The 19,249-nt window shown below is 35.8% G+C and overlaps 1 protein-coding gene across 4 annotated transcripts in view; it reads left to right on the top strand.

The window, feature by feature from the left end:
* LOC121739128 (protein trapped in endoderm-1) overlaps positions 1–19,249 on the top strand; it is a 50,080-nt gene that overhangs the window by 17,922 nt on the left and 12,909 nt on the right. For all 4 annotated transcript variants that reach the window (XM_042131461.1, XM_042131465.1, XM_042131462.1 and 1 more), the window contains exons 3-4: positions 12,519–12,651; positions 13,254–13,367. In XM_042131461.1, the coding sequence (XP_041987395.1) occupies positions 12,519–12,651; positions 13,254–13,367 (247 nt within the window). The remainder of the gene's footprint in view (positions 1–12,518; positions 12,652–13,253; positions 13,368–19,249) is intronic.

Here is a 19,249-nt window from a genome sequence, read left to right on the forward strand (position 1 = left end):
CATCCCAATTTGGTATTATATTCAGAAAAGTGGTGATCTGATGAAGGATCCATAAGTAATCGAGGGAACTCCTCAAAACTTATAGGGAAACATATGGTGACTTCGGTTTCGTGAGAAGTATTCTAAGCATATGCTACCAACAAGTAAGATTTTGCACCGAGATATACCTGGTATACCGTGGTTCGGAAGGTGCTGAGAGAATTCCTGATTCTTTATAGATACAAGTTTGGGAGTTTCGGCGTTGTTTTAAGAACAGAAAGCATATGCTACTATGCAAATAACATTCTTCATCATCATCATCATCATCATCACTACCATATTATACCATTTCATAGTCTTTTAGATCGAGACTCGAGTTTGTCAAGCGATAATTAAAAAAAATCTATATATACCTAATATTATAAACCTGAAGAGTATGTTTGCTTGAACGCGTCAATCTCAGAAACTACAGGTCCGATTTAAAAACTTATCTCAGTGTTAGATAGATCATTTATCGAGTAAGACTCATCATTTATCGAGAAGGTTATATTATATTATTACTCTAAGACTAATACGACAGAAGAAACTCAGGAAAATGTGGGAAAAACGGGGGAAATATTTTTTATGGGAAAATGAAGCTACGGATTCTGTAAAATTTCTAATTTACGCGGGCGAAGCCGCGCGGGACATCTAGTATCTTTATAATCCTTCATTTTGGTACCAAAAGGTAACTCAAACGGCGTCGTTTTTATAGCTCTTTGGTATGTTCCATTTAGACATCTTAACGTTAGAGACATGGCGACACCATTTATTAGGGTCATCAGCACTTAGTTAGAGACATGGCGATACCATTTACTAGGGTCATCAGCGCTCTACTTGTCCATTGCCTCTTGGCTGTCCGGTAGTTATCGTATAAAGTGCAATATTCTCATTTTTGCAATAGTCTTGGAAATCTTTAGATGTAAAGGCAGCGTTTCGATCCGTGATAATTTTTTCAGGTGCGCCAAACGTTTGTTGTTGCAGTTTAGCTTTTCTAGAGTCTCCTCTGTAGTTAAGGTCTTGACAGGGTAAATCCATGTGAACTTAGTGTACGCGTCGACGACTGTTAGGATGTATTTATAATTTTTCGGTGTTGACGTTATCGGACCCAAGTGATTAATGTATATGTCGACAGCGGGACATCACCTTTGTCGATTGGGTGTAAATATCCTTCCTTTTTACCTGCTTTGTGGGACAGAAGAATACATTCTACGCAATTGTTTATTGTCTTCTTAATCTTATCTGTTAAATTTTCAATAAAATATTCTCTTTTAATCAATTCTTCTGTTTTAACAACTCCGAAATGTCCCCTTTCATGGTTTTTTCTTATTATCTCATGCTGCATTCTTTTTTTCACAACGATCAGTTTATTTCCGTCTTTCATTTTATATAAAATTCCGTTTTGTAACATGTAGTCTTGATAGTTCTGAGTTTCTAAAATAGTTTTTATAAGTCTTATGTGGTCGTCTTCATTCTGTGCTTTTCTAATACGAGTTGATATTTCTGTGAGTATTAGACAAACAGGGTTTTTGCTCAGGGCATCGGCATGTTTCATTCGAGTTCCTGCTCGGTGTTCAATTTTCTAATCATATTCTTCTAGGAGCAGTGCCCAGCGAGCTACTCTTGGAGGTAAGTCTTTCTTTTGCAGCGTCATAGTCAAGGCAGAACAATCTGTTATTATTTTAAATTTTATCCCTAACAGGTATACTTGAAACTTCTTTATAGCAGCAACAATGGCAAGAATTTCTAGATAATAGCTACGGTATTTTCTTTCTGCAGGTGTAGTTTTTCTACTCATGTAGTATATAGGGTAAAATTGACCATCTTTGGGACTTTTTTTGCAAAAGAACAGCAGTTTCGTAATTGGGGTTGTATATTCGGAGAACAGGTGAACTACATAATATCTTTTTTAACTCTCTAAAAGCTTTCTCATATCTGTCATCAAAAATAAATGTAGCATCTTTCTTTAACAAGTCTGTCATGGGTATTGCAATTAGAGAATAGTTTCGAATAAATTTTCTGAAATAGCCAGTCAGGCCAAGGATGATTGTACAGCTTTCACATTATTCGGCTTCTTAAAATTTTCTACAGCTTTTTTTCCAATTAATCTCTAGGCTAAATTCTTCACTTCTTTTAAGTACTTTTTCTAGTTTTCTTATATCTTCTTCTTCTGTACTAGCGGGAATTATTAAGTCATCCAGATAAGTCAATAAAGTACTATCGAGAATAAAATCATTGAAGATATCGTTAATAAATCTTTGGAAAACAGATGGTGCCGTACATAATCCAAACGGCATCCGGACCTTGAGGGGTTACGAAAGAAGTATACTTTTGACTGTCCTTGTGAACATTTACATGCAAGAAACCATTTTTTAAATCGAGAGATGTAAACACCTTTGCTTCTTTCAATTTATCTCTCTGGTCTTCTATTAAGGGTAATGGGAACCGTTGTTTAATTACTTTTTTATTCAGTTTTCGGAAATCAATACACATCCTTCAGGAAACGTCTTTCTTATCAGCCAAAACTACGGGGCTGGCAAAATCCGATTTACTTGGTTTGATAATACCTTTCTCTAACCAATCTTTTACTTGAGCATTAACAGCAGTCATTTCCAAAGGTGATAATCGTCGAGGATTTTGGTAGACTTGGTATCAGTTAATATTATTTTTAATTCAACATTACTTTCTTTCTTCTTTTCACTTGTTCATATCTTTATACTCAAAATCGTCTATGTCGTAGGTCTGGTCCGTGTGATTTTCTTCTACTAAAAGGTGACTTATCTTTTCCATAAAAATTCCTTCGTAAATGAAACAAATTTCAAAGTCGTGTAAAATGGGATTACCTATTAGGATATTAACTGGTATCTCATTGTCTTGGACTACGTGAAACTTTATATCTGCGTAACATTGATCAATCTGAACATTAGCTACAAACATTCTTTTTGTATAAACTTCGTTCTTTGCTATTCCAGTTATGCACGTTGATTTATTTTTGTAGTCTTTTACATTTCTTTTATTTTCTCGAATTGTGATTTCGTAATAAGGTTAATGTCACTTCTGGTGTCAATCAGAGCTAAAGCGTCTTGGCCGTTAATCTTTATTTTCTTGTAAGGAACTTTCTCGTCATCGTTTTTATTTTTAATGTTTAGTGTCTTCGTCGGTTTGGGGCATTCAGTAGCTTTATGGCTAAAGTCATTGCATTTTAAACACTTGACTCCTTTTGAGCAGTTGGATGATACATGATCTACGTCTCCGCATTTGTAGCATCTATGGACGCGATTCTTCTTTCCAAAATATGATGTGTTTCTAGATGGTTGGACAGCACTAGCAGAGTTCGCAGGTTTATAAGTCTTCTTTCGGAACTCGCTGTAGATTTTCAACTTTTTTCGAAATTCTTTGATATCCGAGGCGCCATATAAAATAACTTTATTTGTATCCAGGTCACGAATACCGTCTATCACATACTCAATTAAAGCAGACATACTTTCATAGACAAGAAGTACTGCTGATATGTCTCGTCATTTTTCATCTTACGGGAAGCAAGCTTTTTATGTACTACTGCACTATTAATCTTTGGTCCAAACTCTTCTTTAAGTGCCTTCTTAAGACTGGAATAATCTTTAACTCTTCCCAAAGAACGTAAAAACAACTTTGCTGTTCCATCTAACAGTCGCTTCGCATAGACCAGTTTTTCGACTTTCATAATCTTCAAACTCATCAATAAAAGTCTCAATAGGATAGGTGTCATCTCCGGTAAAAATAGTCATAGACTTTTCTAAATCCTTGAACGTCTCAATAGGATAGGTGTCATCTCCGGTAAAAATAGTCATAGACTTTTCTAAATCCTTGAACGAAACCGTTACCTCACATTCTATTTCTTTCGTATTTATCGTCTTTTTTCGGTGGCATTGTTACAGTAAAGCTAGACCTCTTCAAACAAGAATCTCTCTTTAAATTGCGCCTTTTTCTGGCAGTCGTGCAAAATGATGGCTTATCTGGGTAATTTAATATTTCGTCTTCAAGAATAAATCTTTAATCCAAATTCCCAAAAGCTACCATTTTAATAGAATTCTGTATCTAACTTAACCCGTCTTGCGTCTTCCGTTTCACATTCTGATGTGAAACGGAAGACGCAAGACGGGTTAAGTTTTCTCCATCCCGGACGAGCCCCCAAAAAGATGTGGGATGAGGCTCGATCCAATGCAAAAACGTTTTAAATTCTCACTAACTTTATTTTTATATAACAACCGAACAAAACATCTCATTCATCTTACTTTTACCACTGACAACTGAACTCACCTCTGATAAGTGTCACCTATCAAGTCATCACTCATCCGAGTTGCTATACATAGACACAGAATACAAATTAAAAAATTAATACTAAATTAATAATTATCCCACATATTATATTATATATATAATATGTCCTTTCTCGGGACTCAAAATATCTTCATACCAAACAGCAAAATTTCAGCGGTTTAGGCGTGAAGCCAGAGATAGACAGACACTTTTTCGCGTTTAGTATAATATTAGTATGGATATTAGCAAACTATGGTTCAATCTGATTGATTATCCCTACTCAGATTAGTGAAGCACTAGAATATGACGTATTTGCCAATAAATAAATACAAAATAATATGTAGTAAAATCTATACTAATATTATAAATGCGAAAGTATCTCTGTCTGTCTGTCTGTCTCGCTTTCACGCCAAAACTACTGAACCGATTGTAATGAAATTTTGTACACAGATAGTCTAAAGCCTGAGAAAGGACATAGGCTACTTTTTTACTGGAAACCCTTACAACCCTTGTAAGGGGGTAAAAATACGAAAAATTTGTTCAAATTAAGTTAGTTCCAAAAATTCATACTAGATGGCGCCGTGCGTCTCTTACATCGCGCTCACGCTTGCCCAACATCTTTCTATAAGAGGTGGTATCATCATTCATTCGAGTTTCGATTTTTTCGATTGTTATTTCATTTTTACGTTATTTAATAAGTCAGTACTTTATATTATATACAGTGATGTAACCTTAAGGTTTAAACCTATCAATGATAAATAGTTTATGGGTAAAGTTGTGTAATTGGGGGGCGAAATAAGCTTTAAAATTTGGCATAAAATATAAAGTTTAATTTAAAAAAATGAAATATGTACACACTGCACAGCTGTTTTGATTTAAGGGGTACGGTACCAGGGTTTTTTTTTTATAAAAGCTTTTGACACCAATTTTGTTGACATCGCGCGCTATAAACTGAAGTCCACGCGGACGAAGTCGCGGGCAACAGCTAGTATATAAATATAATCGCACTTTAATCAGGGTTTTGAACTGGGCTTCAAAGCGCGTTCAAAAATAACAGACCACTTACGCCGAGTCCGATCATACTCAATTAAATTTGTTTTGTTTTTAGTCGATTTAATTTTAGTCAATATTGTAACTTTTTTATAGTATCAAATGTCGATGTACCAGAATCTAAAATACCTTACATCTAGGTATTTAAGATTTAGGTACATTAACATTAAATTGAAATAAAACAATATTTTTATTATTTATTGAGATCAGATTACTTTATATTAAAAAAACAACAAACAACAACACGTTGCGCCAGAGTCCAGACAGACAGACAGACAGTAATAATATTAGTATGGATGATAGGTATGGAACTATGGATATTTTATACAGGGTGTCAAAAGACCGCTTCCGATAACTTCGTGGGGTTATTATAGGGCATGAAATATATCCATTGGTGCAAGAAATTTTCATGTAATCGCCAGTTTTTAAAATAGTCAAAATTTTCAACACGCAATGTATAATGCGTGCAGTTAATGAGCGATAATATCGCCCGCCGCCAATGAATGAAACCCCGGGCCGAGCCGGCCCCCCCGCGCCGCCCGCGCCGAATACCGCGCGCGCGGCTCTGCGCTAGTCATGAGTTAAGACAAAACAGCTGATCGTGGTGTGCCCTATACCCTAGCCCGTAGGTCGTGAATAAACCACCAATATTGTAATGATTATTAAATTACAATAGTTTTCACGATTTAACAAAATGTTACAATTTATTAATTACCGTTTCTCAGGTTTTTACTCAAAAATACTCAGTTTTTACTTCCGGCCAAAAAGGAAAAGAAATCATAATTCACATCCGATCATCATCCGATTTACACATCTGTAAAAATACATACACAGTTACCTACTGCACCTATCAATACCTATCAATGGAAAACATACGTGATAACATGTTCACTGACCTGTGATCAGCTGTCTGCTTTTATGAAATGCAGTTCGAACTGTGCTCCATGATCCATCTAACTCGATGTAGATTGCAGAGTTATTCAACACTTAACAAAAGTAATTACAGGAGACATTCCAATTCTTTAAACACTTTTTATTGCACTGTTTAAACCGCACTATCGTCTATCGACGACGATGTTCACCTGTTCCTTAAAGCATCGCACATTCATCGGACGTATCTTGTCACGGCCCGTTATTAATTACAAACATAAAAAAAAATAGTTAACAATACACAAAACAAGCAATAATATGACAACATCTAAACGTAAAATTACAAAACTTAAACAAAAACGTCACAGTACCTACACCAGTACGGCGCGTGTTAGACAGCCGACTGAACAAAATTGAAGAAAAAACTTTGTAAAATAATAGGGATGTATCCCTGTGCAATGTGAATATTTTGAGTAATCGATAATTTTTTTATCGATAAATCGTATTAATTGTTTTACGTACGAGTACGTATTGATTACTGTCAAACTAAAAATAAACAAATATTTACTCAATATTAAGAAAAGCGACAATAATTAAAAGTTATTTAATTAATTAGGTATTAAAGTATTTTAGACGCGCATAACGCGTACCACGGTATAACAATCACTTTATCACGATAATGTAGGTATCGAATTTAAAAAATGAGATGAGATCTACTAAATAATAGTTATAATTTTTATTATTTAATGGTAATTTAAATATCGACTAAATAGTATTGAATTTATAGGGTACAACACTTAGATTGTCCTTGAAATGGATTAGCGACACGTGCGTCGGCACCTGCATAGCGGCGCGCTTTGTCGGCGCCGCGATCAAAGCAAGCCGCCTTTTGTCGGTGTCTTTTGACTACTTCCGAAAGTCGATACACGACGAACATTATTTCAAAAATTAAAATAGATTTTTTAATTTAGTAGCCATTTGAGCATTGAGGTAATAGGTTGCTAGAGTTGTTAGGAGATAAGTTTGATTTTTTAACAATTACTTCAAGTATCAAAACGTGGTAGTATTGTGTAAAGTGTTAATAATTGATTATTATTTCAGTTGTAATAAAATACTTTGTGGTGTGAATTGTAATACATTTCGTTAACGAGAAGTTTTTTTGACGTTCTTGGTGGTGACTGGTCTTATTGCTTGGTGTTAAGGACTATTTTCAAAATGCATAAAGAAGTAAGAACACTTGAACTCAACATTTTTCACGTAAGTTAATTGCCAGTTTTATGTATGAGGTTTTTTCGTGTATCATCTGTTATTTCGATTGATAAGTGACGATTGCGGATAAACAGTTCATCCGCATAGGTTTCGTTACTTACGATGAACTTTTTAACGAGTCTAATAATCTTAGAAGTTTGCCATACTGTCGTAAGTTGTTACACATGCACAGACAGTTACTTACATTTTTCTACATGAGCTACCATTAAACTCTTAACACAGCAAGTAGCTTAGATGCGAGGTCAGAGGTCAGAGTTCTAAGTTCCACGTCATGGTGACCTTCATGGGTTTAAAATTGAAAAGACATACATTAGGGTTTCTGTGTATTCTGTCGTAAGTCGTAACTCGTAGTGTATCGTCATTCGTCGCATACGACCTTTCGACTTAGCGTGCGTAGGGCGGAGCTAACAGCTGATTAACGCGGTCAACGTTCTCGGGTTTGTACCTACTCGGAACACGAGAACGTTGAGCGCGCGCTTGCAAATGCTTATTGGGGTAAAAATAATAAAATTTAAAAAAATATTTTAAAATATTTTTCTATGTGGTTTATTATCATGTTTAAAGGGTTTTAATTATAAAAAAATAAAGAATAAAAAATTTAAAAAATTAAAAAAAAAATAAAAAAAAAATACATATTCGTAATCAGAAAATGTAGTATAATCATACCCCAAAGTTATCGGAAGTGGTCTTATTACACCCTGTATATGTTACGCTCAAAGACCGAAACCGCTCAATGAGCGAAAAAATGGCTCACAACGCGTTGTGGTCACAGTGAAACAGCCACGATGCGAAATTCGCGTCGTGGCTCTAATGAAAACGGCCACGACGCGTTCTGGCAATCACAAAAAGACCATAACGCGAAATTCGTGTCGTGGCTGATATGCTATTAGTTTTTCTTGATTTGTTCTTGATTGATTAATCGTCCATAGGTATGGAAGATTATATTTGAATTACCACGCGTACTACAAAATATTTTTTATTTTACTAAATCACTGCATAACGTGTTTATCATTATTATTTATAAAATATCCATAACTAAATGTCCCGCGCAGCTTCGCCCGCGTAAATTAGGAATTTTACAGAAACCGTACATTTTCCCCTAAAAATTAGCTTATGTCCCTAGTCCCTTCACTTGGTCTACTCTATATCTGTGCCAAATATTGCCATAAAATTGCTCCAGTAGTTCGTAATTTCTAATATTTCTCACGTTTTTCCCACATTTTTGTGAGTTTCTTCGGTCGTATTAGTCTTAGCGTGATAATATATTACTATAGCCTATAGTCTTACTCGATAAATGATCTATCTAACACTGAGATAAGTTTTGAAATCGGACCTGTAGTTCCTGAGATTGACGCGTTCAAGCAAACATACTCTTCAGATTTTTAATATTAGGTAGGTATAGATTTTTTTAATTATCGCTTGACTAACTCGAGTCTCGATCTAAAAGACTATGAAATGGTATAATATGGTAGTGATGATGATGATGATGATATGGTAGCATATGCTTTCTGTTCTTAAAACAACGCCGAAACTCCCAAACTTGTATCTATAAAGAATCAGGAGTTCTCTCACCACCTTCCGAACCACGGTATACCAGGTATACCTCGGTGCAAAATCTTACTTGTTGGTAGCATATGCTTAGAATACTTCTCACGAAACCGAAGTCACCACATGTTTCCCTATAAATTTTGAGGAGTTCCCTCGATTACGGATCCTTCATCAGATCACCACTTTTGTGAATATAAAACCAAATTGGGATGATACCCTATATACCAAAAGAAAAATTTTGAAAATCGGTTAACAAACGGCGGAGTAATCGTCGAATATAAGAAAACGAACATAACACCTCCCCCATTTTGAAAGTCGGTTAAAATTGTGTGTTACTCTGATGTATAAGCTATATTATTGTAAAGTTTCATTAAAATCCGTTCAGTAGTTTTTGCGTGAAAGAGTAACAAACATACATACATCCACACATCCACACACCCATTCATCCATACATCCCAACAAACTTTCGCCTTTATAATATTAGTAGGATTCCATACTATACGTACTAATATTATTACTGTATGTCTGGCGCAACGTAGTTGCGGGCATCTACTATTAGTATTATATTTAAATTATATAAATAAAAATAAAGCTACATTTTTATAATTTATTAAGATCAGATTACCTTATATTAAAAAAATAACAACAACACGTTGCGCCAGACAGACAAGTATTTTTGTGATTGCCAGAACGCGTCGTGGCTGTTTCACTGTGACCACAACGCGTTGTGAGCCATTTTTTCGCTCATTGAGCGATTTCGGTCTTTGAGCGTAACATATATAATAATTATATAAATACGTTATGCAGTGATTTAGTAAAAGAAAAAAATATTTTCTAGTACGCGTGGTAAATCAAATATAATCTTCCATACCTATGGACGATACGCTGGAAAAAGCATAGTACAGTATTTGACCGCCATACTTCGTAACAGAAAATCCTGAATGTAGTCATTAAGGAGTCCTTTTTAGGGTTCCGTATCCAAAGGGTAAAAACAGGACTGAGACTTCGATGTCTATCGGTCTGTCTGTCTGTCTGTCTCCAGGCTGTAACCCAAGACGCCGGTCTTGGGTTACAGCCTGGACTACTTAGACTACTGGACTACTACTTACAGCTAGACTTGTGAAATTTTCAGAGATTGTGTATTTTTGGTGCCGCTATAACAACAAATAAGTATTAAAAATAAAATAAAGTTAATATTTAAGGAGGGCTCCCATACTTAGAAAAATTAGGGCAGTGTTTGTTGTATGGGAGCCCTTCTTAATTTTTTATTGTATTTAAAACATAAAACTAAAGATTGTGTGAAAAATTCAAGTACCTACCTGTTGCTATTATTGCTATTATACTTATAGAGCCAAAAAAATCACGTTTGTTGTATGGGAGCCTCCCTTAAATATTAATTTTATTTTGTTTTTAGGGTTCCGTAGTCAACAAGGAACCCTTATAGTTTCGGTCTGTTCGTCCGTCTGTCCGCGGTTTTGCTTAGAGACTATGGGACCTACAAAGCTGTAATTTGGCATGACTATGCCGACAAAATGGTACATGAAATCTTAAAAAAATATTTTTACATATACATCAAGCTGGGATGATTTATTTTCGCGTCCACCCCATCGTGTGGGGTGTCGTTGGATAGGTTTTTTATGAATATTTATTGATCATTTTCCGATTTAGGGATCTGTTTGTGAAATATTAAGTTTTAAGGTGTAAAAAATCGTTAGTCCAATGTCGCCAACTTCTACCAGCTAAACAGTTGCTTCTGGAAATGTGAAAAAAATCACGGGAGTAGGAAATATCCTGAATTTAAAAGGAAAACTTCATTAGTTTTTGAGTTATAGTCGATCAACTAATAAAAATTGGGAACAAATATAATAACCACCAAAAAATGCACTGATATCCTAAACTTGTTTACCAAAAAAAGATACTTAATTAACACCAAAAAAATAAATTCTAAAATAGCAACACTACCAGCTATTTTAGTCATGACAACACTTCAAATTGTAATCGAACACCAAATATAGTAAATGGTCACCAAATAAAGTAAATGATCAGCAAATATAGTAAATGACCGCCAAATATAGTAAATGATCACCAAATATAGTAAATGATCACTAAATATAGTAAATGATCTCGAAATATAGTAAATGATCACCAAATCCTTGTGAGAAAATCCATGCGATATTTCTGTCCAAATAAATCACTACGATTGACAAAACATGTCAAGCATATTATTAACAAAATAGTCGGCCAAGTGTGAGTCGGACATGGAGGGCTCCGTACCGTTATAGAACAAAATTAGACCTGAAATTGTGCTTTTATATGGGAGCCCCTTTTAAATAATTTATTATTATTATTATCCAATTATTGAAGTTAACATAATATAATCAAGGCCTTTGCGAAAATATCAACGTGCCTACTGGTTGCCATTATTGATATCGAGCAAAAAAGGATAAAAAAAGAATGTTTGTTGTAAGGGAGCCTCTTTTATTTTGTTTTAGTACTTGTTGTTATAGCGGCAACAGATATACACAATCTGTGAAATTTTTAGAAGTCTAGCTGGAGCGGTTCTGGAGATACAGCCTAGGCCCTAGAGACGGACGGACAGACGGTCAGACATCGAAGTCTCAGTAATAGAGTCCCGTTTTTAGGGTTCCGTACCCAAAGGGTACAAACGGGACTCTTTTACTAGGACTTCATGTATGTCTGTCCGTCTATCTGTCTTCTTCTCTTTAATAGGATATTTGCTAAATAAAAATATATTTGGTTATAATTTTACATTAAATTCTGACGTATAATGGTGATCGTTTACTTCTTTTGGTTTAAGTAACAATGATTTATTTGGAGTCATTTTGCATAAATACATTAGCGAGATAATAAATCTTTGGTGATCATTTTACATTAAAATGCTAGTATAATGTTGGTGATCATTTAGTAATTTTGGTGATCATTTTACTTTAAAATGCAAGTATAATGTTGGTGATCATTTAGTAATTTTGGTGATCATTTACTATTTTTGGTTTTAAGATGTTAAATCTTTGGTTATCATTTTACATTAAAATGGTGGTCTGTATTTTGGTGATCATTTACTATTTTTGTCTGTGAAATGTTACTATTTCTGGTGATCAGTTAATTATAAGCCATAAAAATTATTCGACGAAGTATAAAGGAACTTTTCGTTTAAAAATCTCGACACGCACTTGGCCGGTTTCTTATTAGTACTTATTTGTTGTTATAGCGGCAACGGATATACACAATCTGTGAAAATTTCAACTCTCTAGCCATGACCGTTCTTGAGTTACAGCCTGGTGACATACAGACGGACAGACAACGAAGTCTTAGTAAGTGGTAATAGGGTCCCGTTTTTACCCATTTGGGTACGGAACCCTATAAACGAAGCGCGTAAGTTCACACTGTAAGTGCCTTCAAATATGAACTGTATTAGTTGTACACAAGGTTTAATTTCCTTGCAGGTAACCTAGTGACCACAATAGCACTGGCCCTTCATCCGAAACTACGTGGTCATGTGACCACCATGTTCGTGCTGTCACTGTGCGTCTCTGACCTTCTGTTCTGCAGCATAAATCTACCTCTCACAGCTAGCCGGTAAGTGCTGACTGCTGTCTCGTTTGCACTTAGGGCAGGTAGTTGAGTAAGAAAGAGAAGTCTATAGCTTCTCTGTGAGAGAAGAGCGCTTTCTTCAATTCAGAACCTTTACACTCTTTATCACTATGTACCCTGAAAAAGACTCAAGAAATTTCTCACGCACTCAAACCCTTTTCTTAAGTTATTAATTACGGACCGTACATCAGTCAATTTCTTTGTTTGTAGCATTGAGCTCTTGAGTTGCGTGTGAGCTAAGATTCAAGCACAAGGCGATACACAAAGCTTCAGAAATCAGAATAAAGATTAAAAGTTAAGTTATGAATATATTTTGTGAGTAGGACTCGTGAACCGATCTCTGATATCTAACTGGCAACGTCTCCAAGTTATCTATAAGTTTTCTTTATCTATATCCTATCAAAATGTTGATTAAGCCCCTAGGTTTACTCTTTAGCTTTTATTCCGTTCATTGCTCATGTTATTATTCCTCTTCTTTATTACTTCTTCATACTGCCAACATGAGAAAGAAATAAACTCAAAGCAGTAGGGACTAGGGAGAAATTCCAGAAACAAATAAACTTCTAGAATATTCCATCACATTCCAGGTACATCCAGCAGCGATGGGTGTTCGGACCGCAGCTATGTCAGATGTTCGCGTTCGTGTTCTACGGCAATGAGGCTGTCTCGCTCCTGTCCATGGTTGCCATCACTATCAACAGGTGAGACGGAAGATGTAATATTGGGTACAGAAAGATGGTTTTAGATGGGAACGACTATAAGTATCCATATTCCATACTAAGTGGTTACGCCTCCGTGGTCCAGTTTTGTAGAGCGTGGCTCTTGACTCGGAGGTAAACGTGGGCGTCGCCTTCAAAGCCGGCGCGGCGCGCTGGCTTTCAGTCGGCGGCGGCGGCGACCACTCGTCTAAACCTAAATTTGAACAATTTCCTCATCTCAGGAAAATGTCAAACCTTATCTAGATACTTAATTTAAATTAAGTAGGTAAAACAAAAACAATTTTCCAAAAATACTTAGGTAGGTACTTCTTTAGCCTCATAAAAACAGTTTTTACTTTTTAACCGACTTCCAAAAAACGAGGAGGTTATATATTCGGCTGTGGATTTTTTTTTGTATGTTCGACCACTACTCCGCCGTTTGTGAACCGATTTTCAAAATTGTTGTCTTGTTATATTAGGTTTCACTCCAATTTGGTCCCATTTTCACAACAGTGGTGATCTGATGATGGGATCCATGAGTAATCGAGGGAACTCCTCAAAATTTATATGGAAACATATGGTGATTTTGGTTTTATGAGAAGCATTCTAAGCATATGCTACCAAAACGCAAGATTTTGCACCAAGGTATACTATGGTTCCGAAGATACTAAGAGAACTCCGGATTCCTTATAGATACAAGTTTGGGGGTTTAGGCGTTGTTTTAAGAACTGAAAGCATATGCTACTAAGCAAATTACATTCATCATCATCATCATCACTACCATGTCAGGGTCACCAATGTCACAACTCACATGGTTGTATATGGATACAATATACACACAACACCATAAAATATCAGCAGACATCACGTTATGTCCTTATTTATTTGGTACATTTCAAAGTGATTTTAATACAAAAAAATATACTTAATGATGTTTCAAAATACATAATATTTCAAGTACCACAAAATTGAACATAAGTAACAAATTCAACCTTTATTTCAGAGCGTAAGGCACATATTTGGGTTGGACTGAAGGAAACGGGGCACTATGGAAAAAATACTTTGAAAAATTTTTCGTCAAAATTTTAACCTCTTATAACCACCCTTTTTGAATATACTAATCGATAGAGGGCGCCAAGGGGAGCAAAAAAGCTCAGATAAACTTTTGTCAAAAATCAACCCCTGTCGAAAGACAGGCCGAAATGTGACCCTCGTTAGCACGGAGAAAATACTTAGAAAAATTTGGACGAAAAAATTCAACCTCTTATAACCACCCGTTTTGAATACACCGATCGATAGGGGGCGCCAAGGGGAGTAAGAAAGCTCAAATAATTTTGAAGTCGGTGCCAGTTCCAAAAGTTTTAAATATTCTGTCAGAGAACTAAAGATTCAGCTATCTGGTACCGACTTCAAAATGATGAAGATGAAGTACAGAAATAGTTGAGGTTTAGCCGAATTCGGAAAAAGGCACTATTGGATAGGAAAAATTATTTAATACTTTTTAGTTCATATTATAAGGATGTTATCATTGTTTTTACCTTGGAAGTCGGTTTTAATTTTTTGTTATTTCGCAAATATTTTTTTATAACATTTTAAATTTTACAAATTTTGTAGTTGTCGTGCACCAACATTATCTTTTAATTTACATGCGCCGAACTTAGGCGGTACCTTTTAGCCGTAATAATTAGTTGACCCGGCTTCTGAAAAAAAATTCGCTTGGTTACTAGTTGCAGGTATTACCACGGTATTACAAAGTAGAGCTTTGGCGAGAGTAGCCAGATGAGGAAATCCATTTTTTTCCAATAAGACAAACACATAATCTTATATCTTTAAATTTAGTATATAGGGGGTTTCGGGGGCGATAAATCGATCTAGCTAGAAATCATTTTTAGAAAATGTCATTTTATTCGTGTTTTATCGAATACCGAGCAAAGCTCAGTCAAATAGCTAGTTTATTATAATACTATATTAATTGGAATCTCGGAATCGGTTTCAACGATTTTCATGAAATTTAGTATATAGGGGGTTTCGGGGGCGATAAATCGATAGTTATTTGACCGAGCTTTGCTCGGTCAAATCTCATCACCCAGTGGGATGTCTTATACTATGAGAGATAGTGCTCTAGAGTCTAGAGTACTGCGCACACCCTTGGGCACTATAAACTTACTCCTGCTTAATTGGCCTCGTTTTAATGAAACCGGTACAACTTACAAGGGATTACAAACGTGTAGAAGGCCTAAAACTAGTAATAGTCGTCTCTATGGTTTGCCATCATCGACGTGGATTGTGCATGCATATTATCAATCATGGCGCAACATAGACCAGGCCCATGTTGTGAAAAATAAATAAGACGAACTCCGAGGTTGTACCACCGTCATAATAAATCTCAACGAAATGTCCAACGCCATTAGTTCCAAGTTGGAAACCGCCATAAAATCGAAAGAAAACACAGAAAAAGTATGTTTACACGTGCTAGTGCGCTTGAAGATATTAAAAAAAAATATTTACGGCCAGTAAAGATGTCAGTGAGAGACTTGCATCCATAGCGGAAGGTGTTAAAGATAAAAGCTAGTAGTATCGTAAATAATAATATCGTGAGAACTAAGAACACTTAGTAATAGAGGATTTGAGGCTGGCTTTAAAGATTGTGATAACTACTTCCGCATTTTTCGTGTACCAAATTGCGTTAGAGTCAACGAAACTATTAGATCTATTTTAAAAATATTTTGGAATTTGGTAACGCTCAAATCTCAATGCTTAATTTCTATAATCTTTAGACAGTTATTATAGTACGGGAGCCCTAGAACATTTTTTTATAACTATCAAGCTATTTTTTTGGAAGTGGCTTCATTTTGATAAGACGAACTACATTTTTATTTGCGGAAAATCTCGAAAGTGGTAGCTAACAGAGATAGAAAGGATTTCATACTTTGAATTGATGGTCCTAAAATATGGGCGGTTTTATTTGTAGGACAATATTACTCCTAAATTATATGACTATTAATCTATCAATATGTAATAAAAATCAGCTCGTTAGGGTTCCTTTAGGCTGCGTTTCCACTGAAGCGGAGCGGAGCTTAGCGGTGCCAAATTGACCAATCACCATGCTCGAAATCTTCGCTGTCATTCCGCTGGAATAGCACGATTGGTCAATTCGGCTCCGCTCCGCTCCGCTTCAGTGGAAACGCGGCCTTATATGGTTCTGTAATCAACAAAATTTGGATGACTACTGAACCCAAAACTCAAGCTGATTTTTTTTTATAGGTTAATATTAGAACAATTTAAGAGTAACATTGTCCTACAAAAATAGAACAATCCATATTTTAGGACCATCAAGTCAAAGTATGAAATCCTAGAGGCTATATATTATCACGCTAAGGGAGATCGCAGACGACAGACTTTTTGTGCGAGAGAGAAATGTGGGAAAAACGTGAAAAATATTAGAAAGGGTTTATCTCACGAACTACTGGAGCAATTTTTATGGCAATATTTGGCACAGATATTGAGTTGACCACGTGAAGGGAGTATAGCTATTTTTTTTATTATACAGTATTCTGTAGCCTTCAACCTAATTTGTTTTTCTTTTTACAATCAAAGTGCAGCTCAGCTCAGGTCATGGTATAATGAAGGGTTAACAAATGCAGATGCAATGTCACGGCGCGGGCGCATTTCAATTTTCAACCCATTCCATTGTACGGCTCAGAGCACAATATAAAGCAGTAGGGTGTCCAGTCCAGTCAAGAGTGTCCTCGAAGTGCAACACAAGTTATACGCGCATGTCACGTGATTTTGCTACTTCAACTTATCTTAAATCACGCTTATGTATACGTGCGCCTATTTGACTCTCCTGGCTGGAGGCACAACATCGAGATCGCTTGACATAAATGGGGAAGACACCGCATACAACATAATATCACATATCCAAGTTTGTTTGTTTGAACGCGCTGATCTCAGAAACTACTGATCCGATTTGAAAAATTCTTTCAGTGTTAGATAGCCCATTTATTGAGGAACTCTTCCGCTTTATAATACTATAGTATAGATTATTATAATATTATTAAAGTATATAAGTATAGATTGCATTTGCGGCTTTTTTATTTGATTTCTTTGGTGGGGCGAAGGATAGCTGGGTGGCTATTGTACCATCAAAGAAATTTATTCATAGGCAGTTGACGGACCTACGTCGTTTGGTTGGTTTACGTCAATTCAATATTAGTCGCGAGTCGCGACTGCCTATGAATCAACTTCTCTGATAGACGATAGTACGTTATTGGTAGATATATTTTTTACATTAACCGATTGTCCCCTCCGCGCCGTGGGCGTAGCAATTTATTTAGTAATCTCAAAGATAACGTGCGTGGCATCAGATACGAAGACAGACGGTCTACTGTATACAATTAAATTGTAGTGAGAGCGTGTGACGAGCTTTGAATTAGTCATTAGTTGCATTAAGGCTTAAGCGAGGGTTTGTTTTTGTGGGTGTGACGAATTTTTGGTACGCAAATTGCCCAAGAAGTTCGAGGCAAAGTAATCCTTGCCATAGGCGACGATTACTTCGCCGTTTGTGGACCGATGTTCAAGATTTTTTCGCTATTGTATAGGGTATAATATAATCCGAATTTGGTACCATGTTCACAAAAGTGGTGATCTGATTATGGAATCAATGAGGAATCGAGGAAAATCCTTGAAATTTAATACCGCATTTATACATTCGCACGAATAGCGAGGCGAATCACGAGGCGAATGGCGAACACGAATGTGTAAACAGTGCGCTCGCTATTCGCCTCGCACTTCGCCTCGCGATTCGTGGCATTCGCGTTGAGAGCGGTTTTTCGGACGCGAATCAAAGGGCACGAATAGCGAATACGAACTTACTGTTTACACATTCGCCTGCATTCAGTTGACAGCTTGCGTCCGACCCTACAGGACGTGTACAAAGCTGAACATACATATTTGACTTAAGTACACTGTACTGAAAATAAGCCTATTTTTATATTGTATATAAAAATAGGCTTATATTATTTATATAATATTCTATATATTATGTTATCATGTTATTATTATTATAACGTTAGTACAATGTTATTAGTTATTACACTCGTTTCTTTTCTTACTAATGCCACGTATGTGGCATTAGTAAGTTATCATTGTGTAAACTTATAAGTCATAATTTAAGATATAACACATACAAAAAGATTATATTTTGTTGTTAAAGTATAATAAGTATTATATTTATTAGTTTCGCATTTATGAGCGCGTAGCCCGCCGACAAACTACTATGCAGTTTGGCTAATATAATAAGGAAATATATTTTGGTTTTTAATAAATATTATTATTAGTATATTTTAGTATTATTATTATTATGTAATAAAAATGGAGTGGAGTGAAAGGTGAATTTAAGAATTCCTAGAATTTTACAAAAAGGAAGAGCTCTAATGGAACCCAAAATATCGCTATAATAAATTTCGTATTTTTCATTCAACATTGCTATCATAATATGAACACGTCCTCCATGTTCGTGTGCGAATATCAAAATGAATCACCCCACGAATGTGTGAACGGTAGTTCGCGACAAATTCGTATACGAATGTTTCGTCGATCAACGTCGAATGACGAGGCGAATAGCGAACGCGAATGTATAAATGCAGTATTAAACACACAACATGGTCATGGTGGTTAATGTTTGCGACGTCGCAGGTTTTTACGATGCGACGCCGCAACGCATTGCTGTGGCCTGGCCCAAACTGCTTACGGTCGTTTCTTCCTGAAATATTCATACTTTTTAATATTACTCCTTACCACAAATGGGTGAAATAGAACTGATAAACTAAGAAAAATAACATATCTTTTTTCTATCTCTATCAAGGTGTTTTTGCCAACTTGCT

The sequence above is a fragment of the Aricia agestis genome, chromosome Z (genome assembly GCF_905147365.1).
Source record: "Aricia agestis chromosome Z, ilAriAges1.1, whole genome shotgun sequence".
Classification (NCBI taxonomy): Eukaryota; Metazoa; Arthropoda; class Insecta; order Lepidoptera; family Lycaenidae; genus Aricia; species Aricia agestis.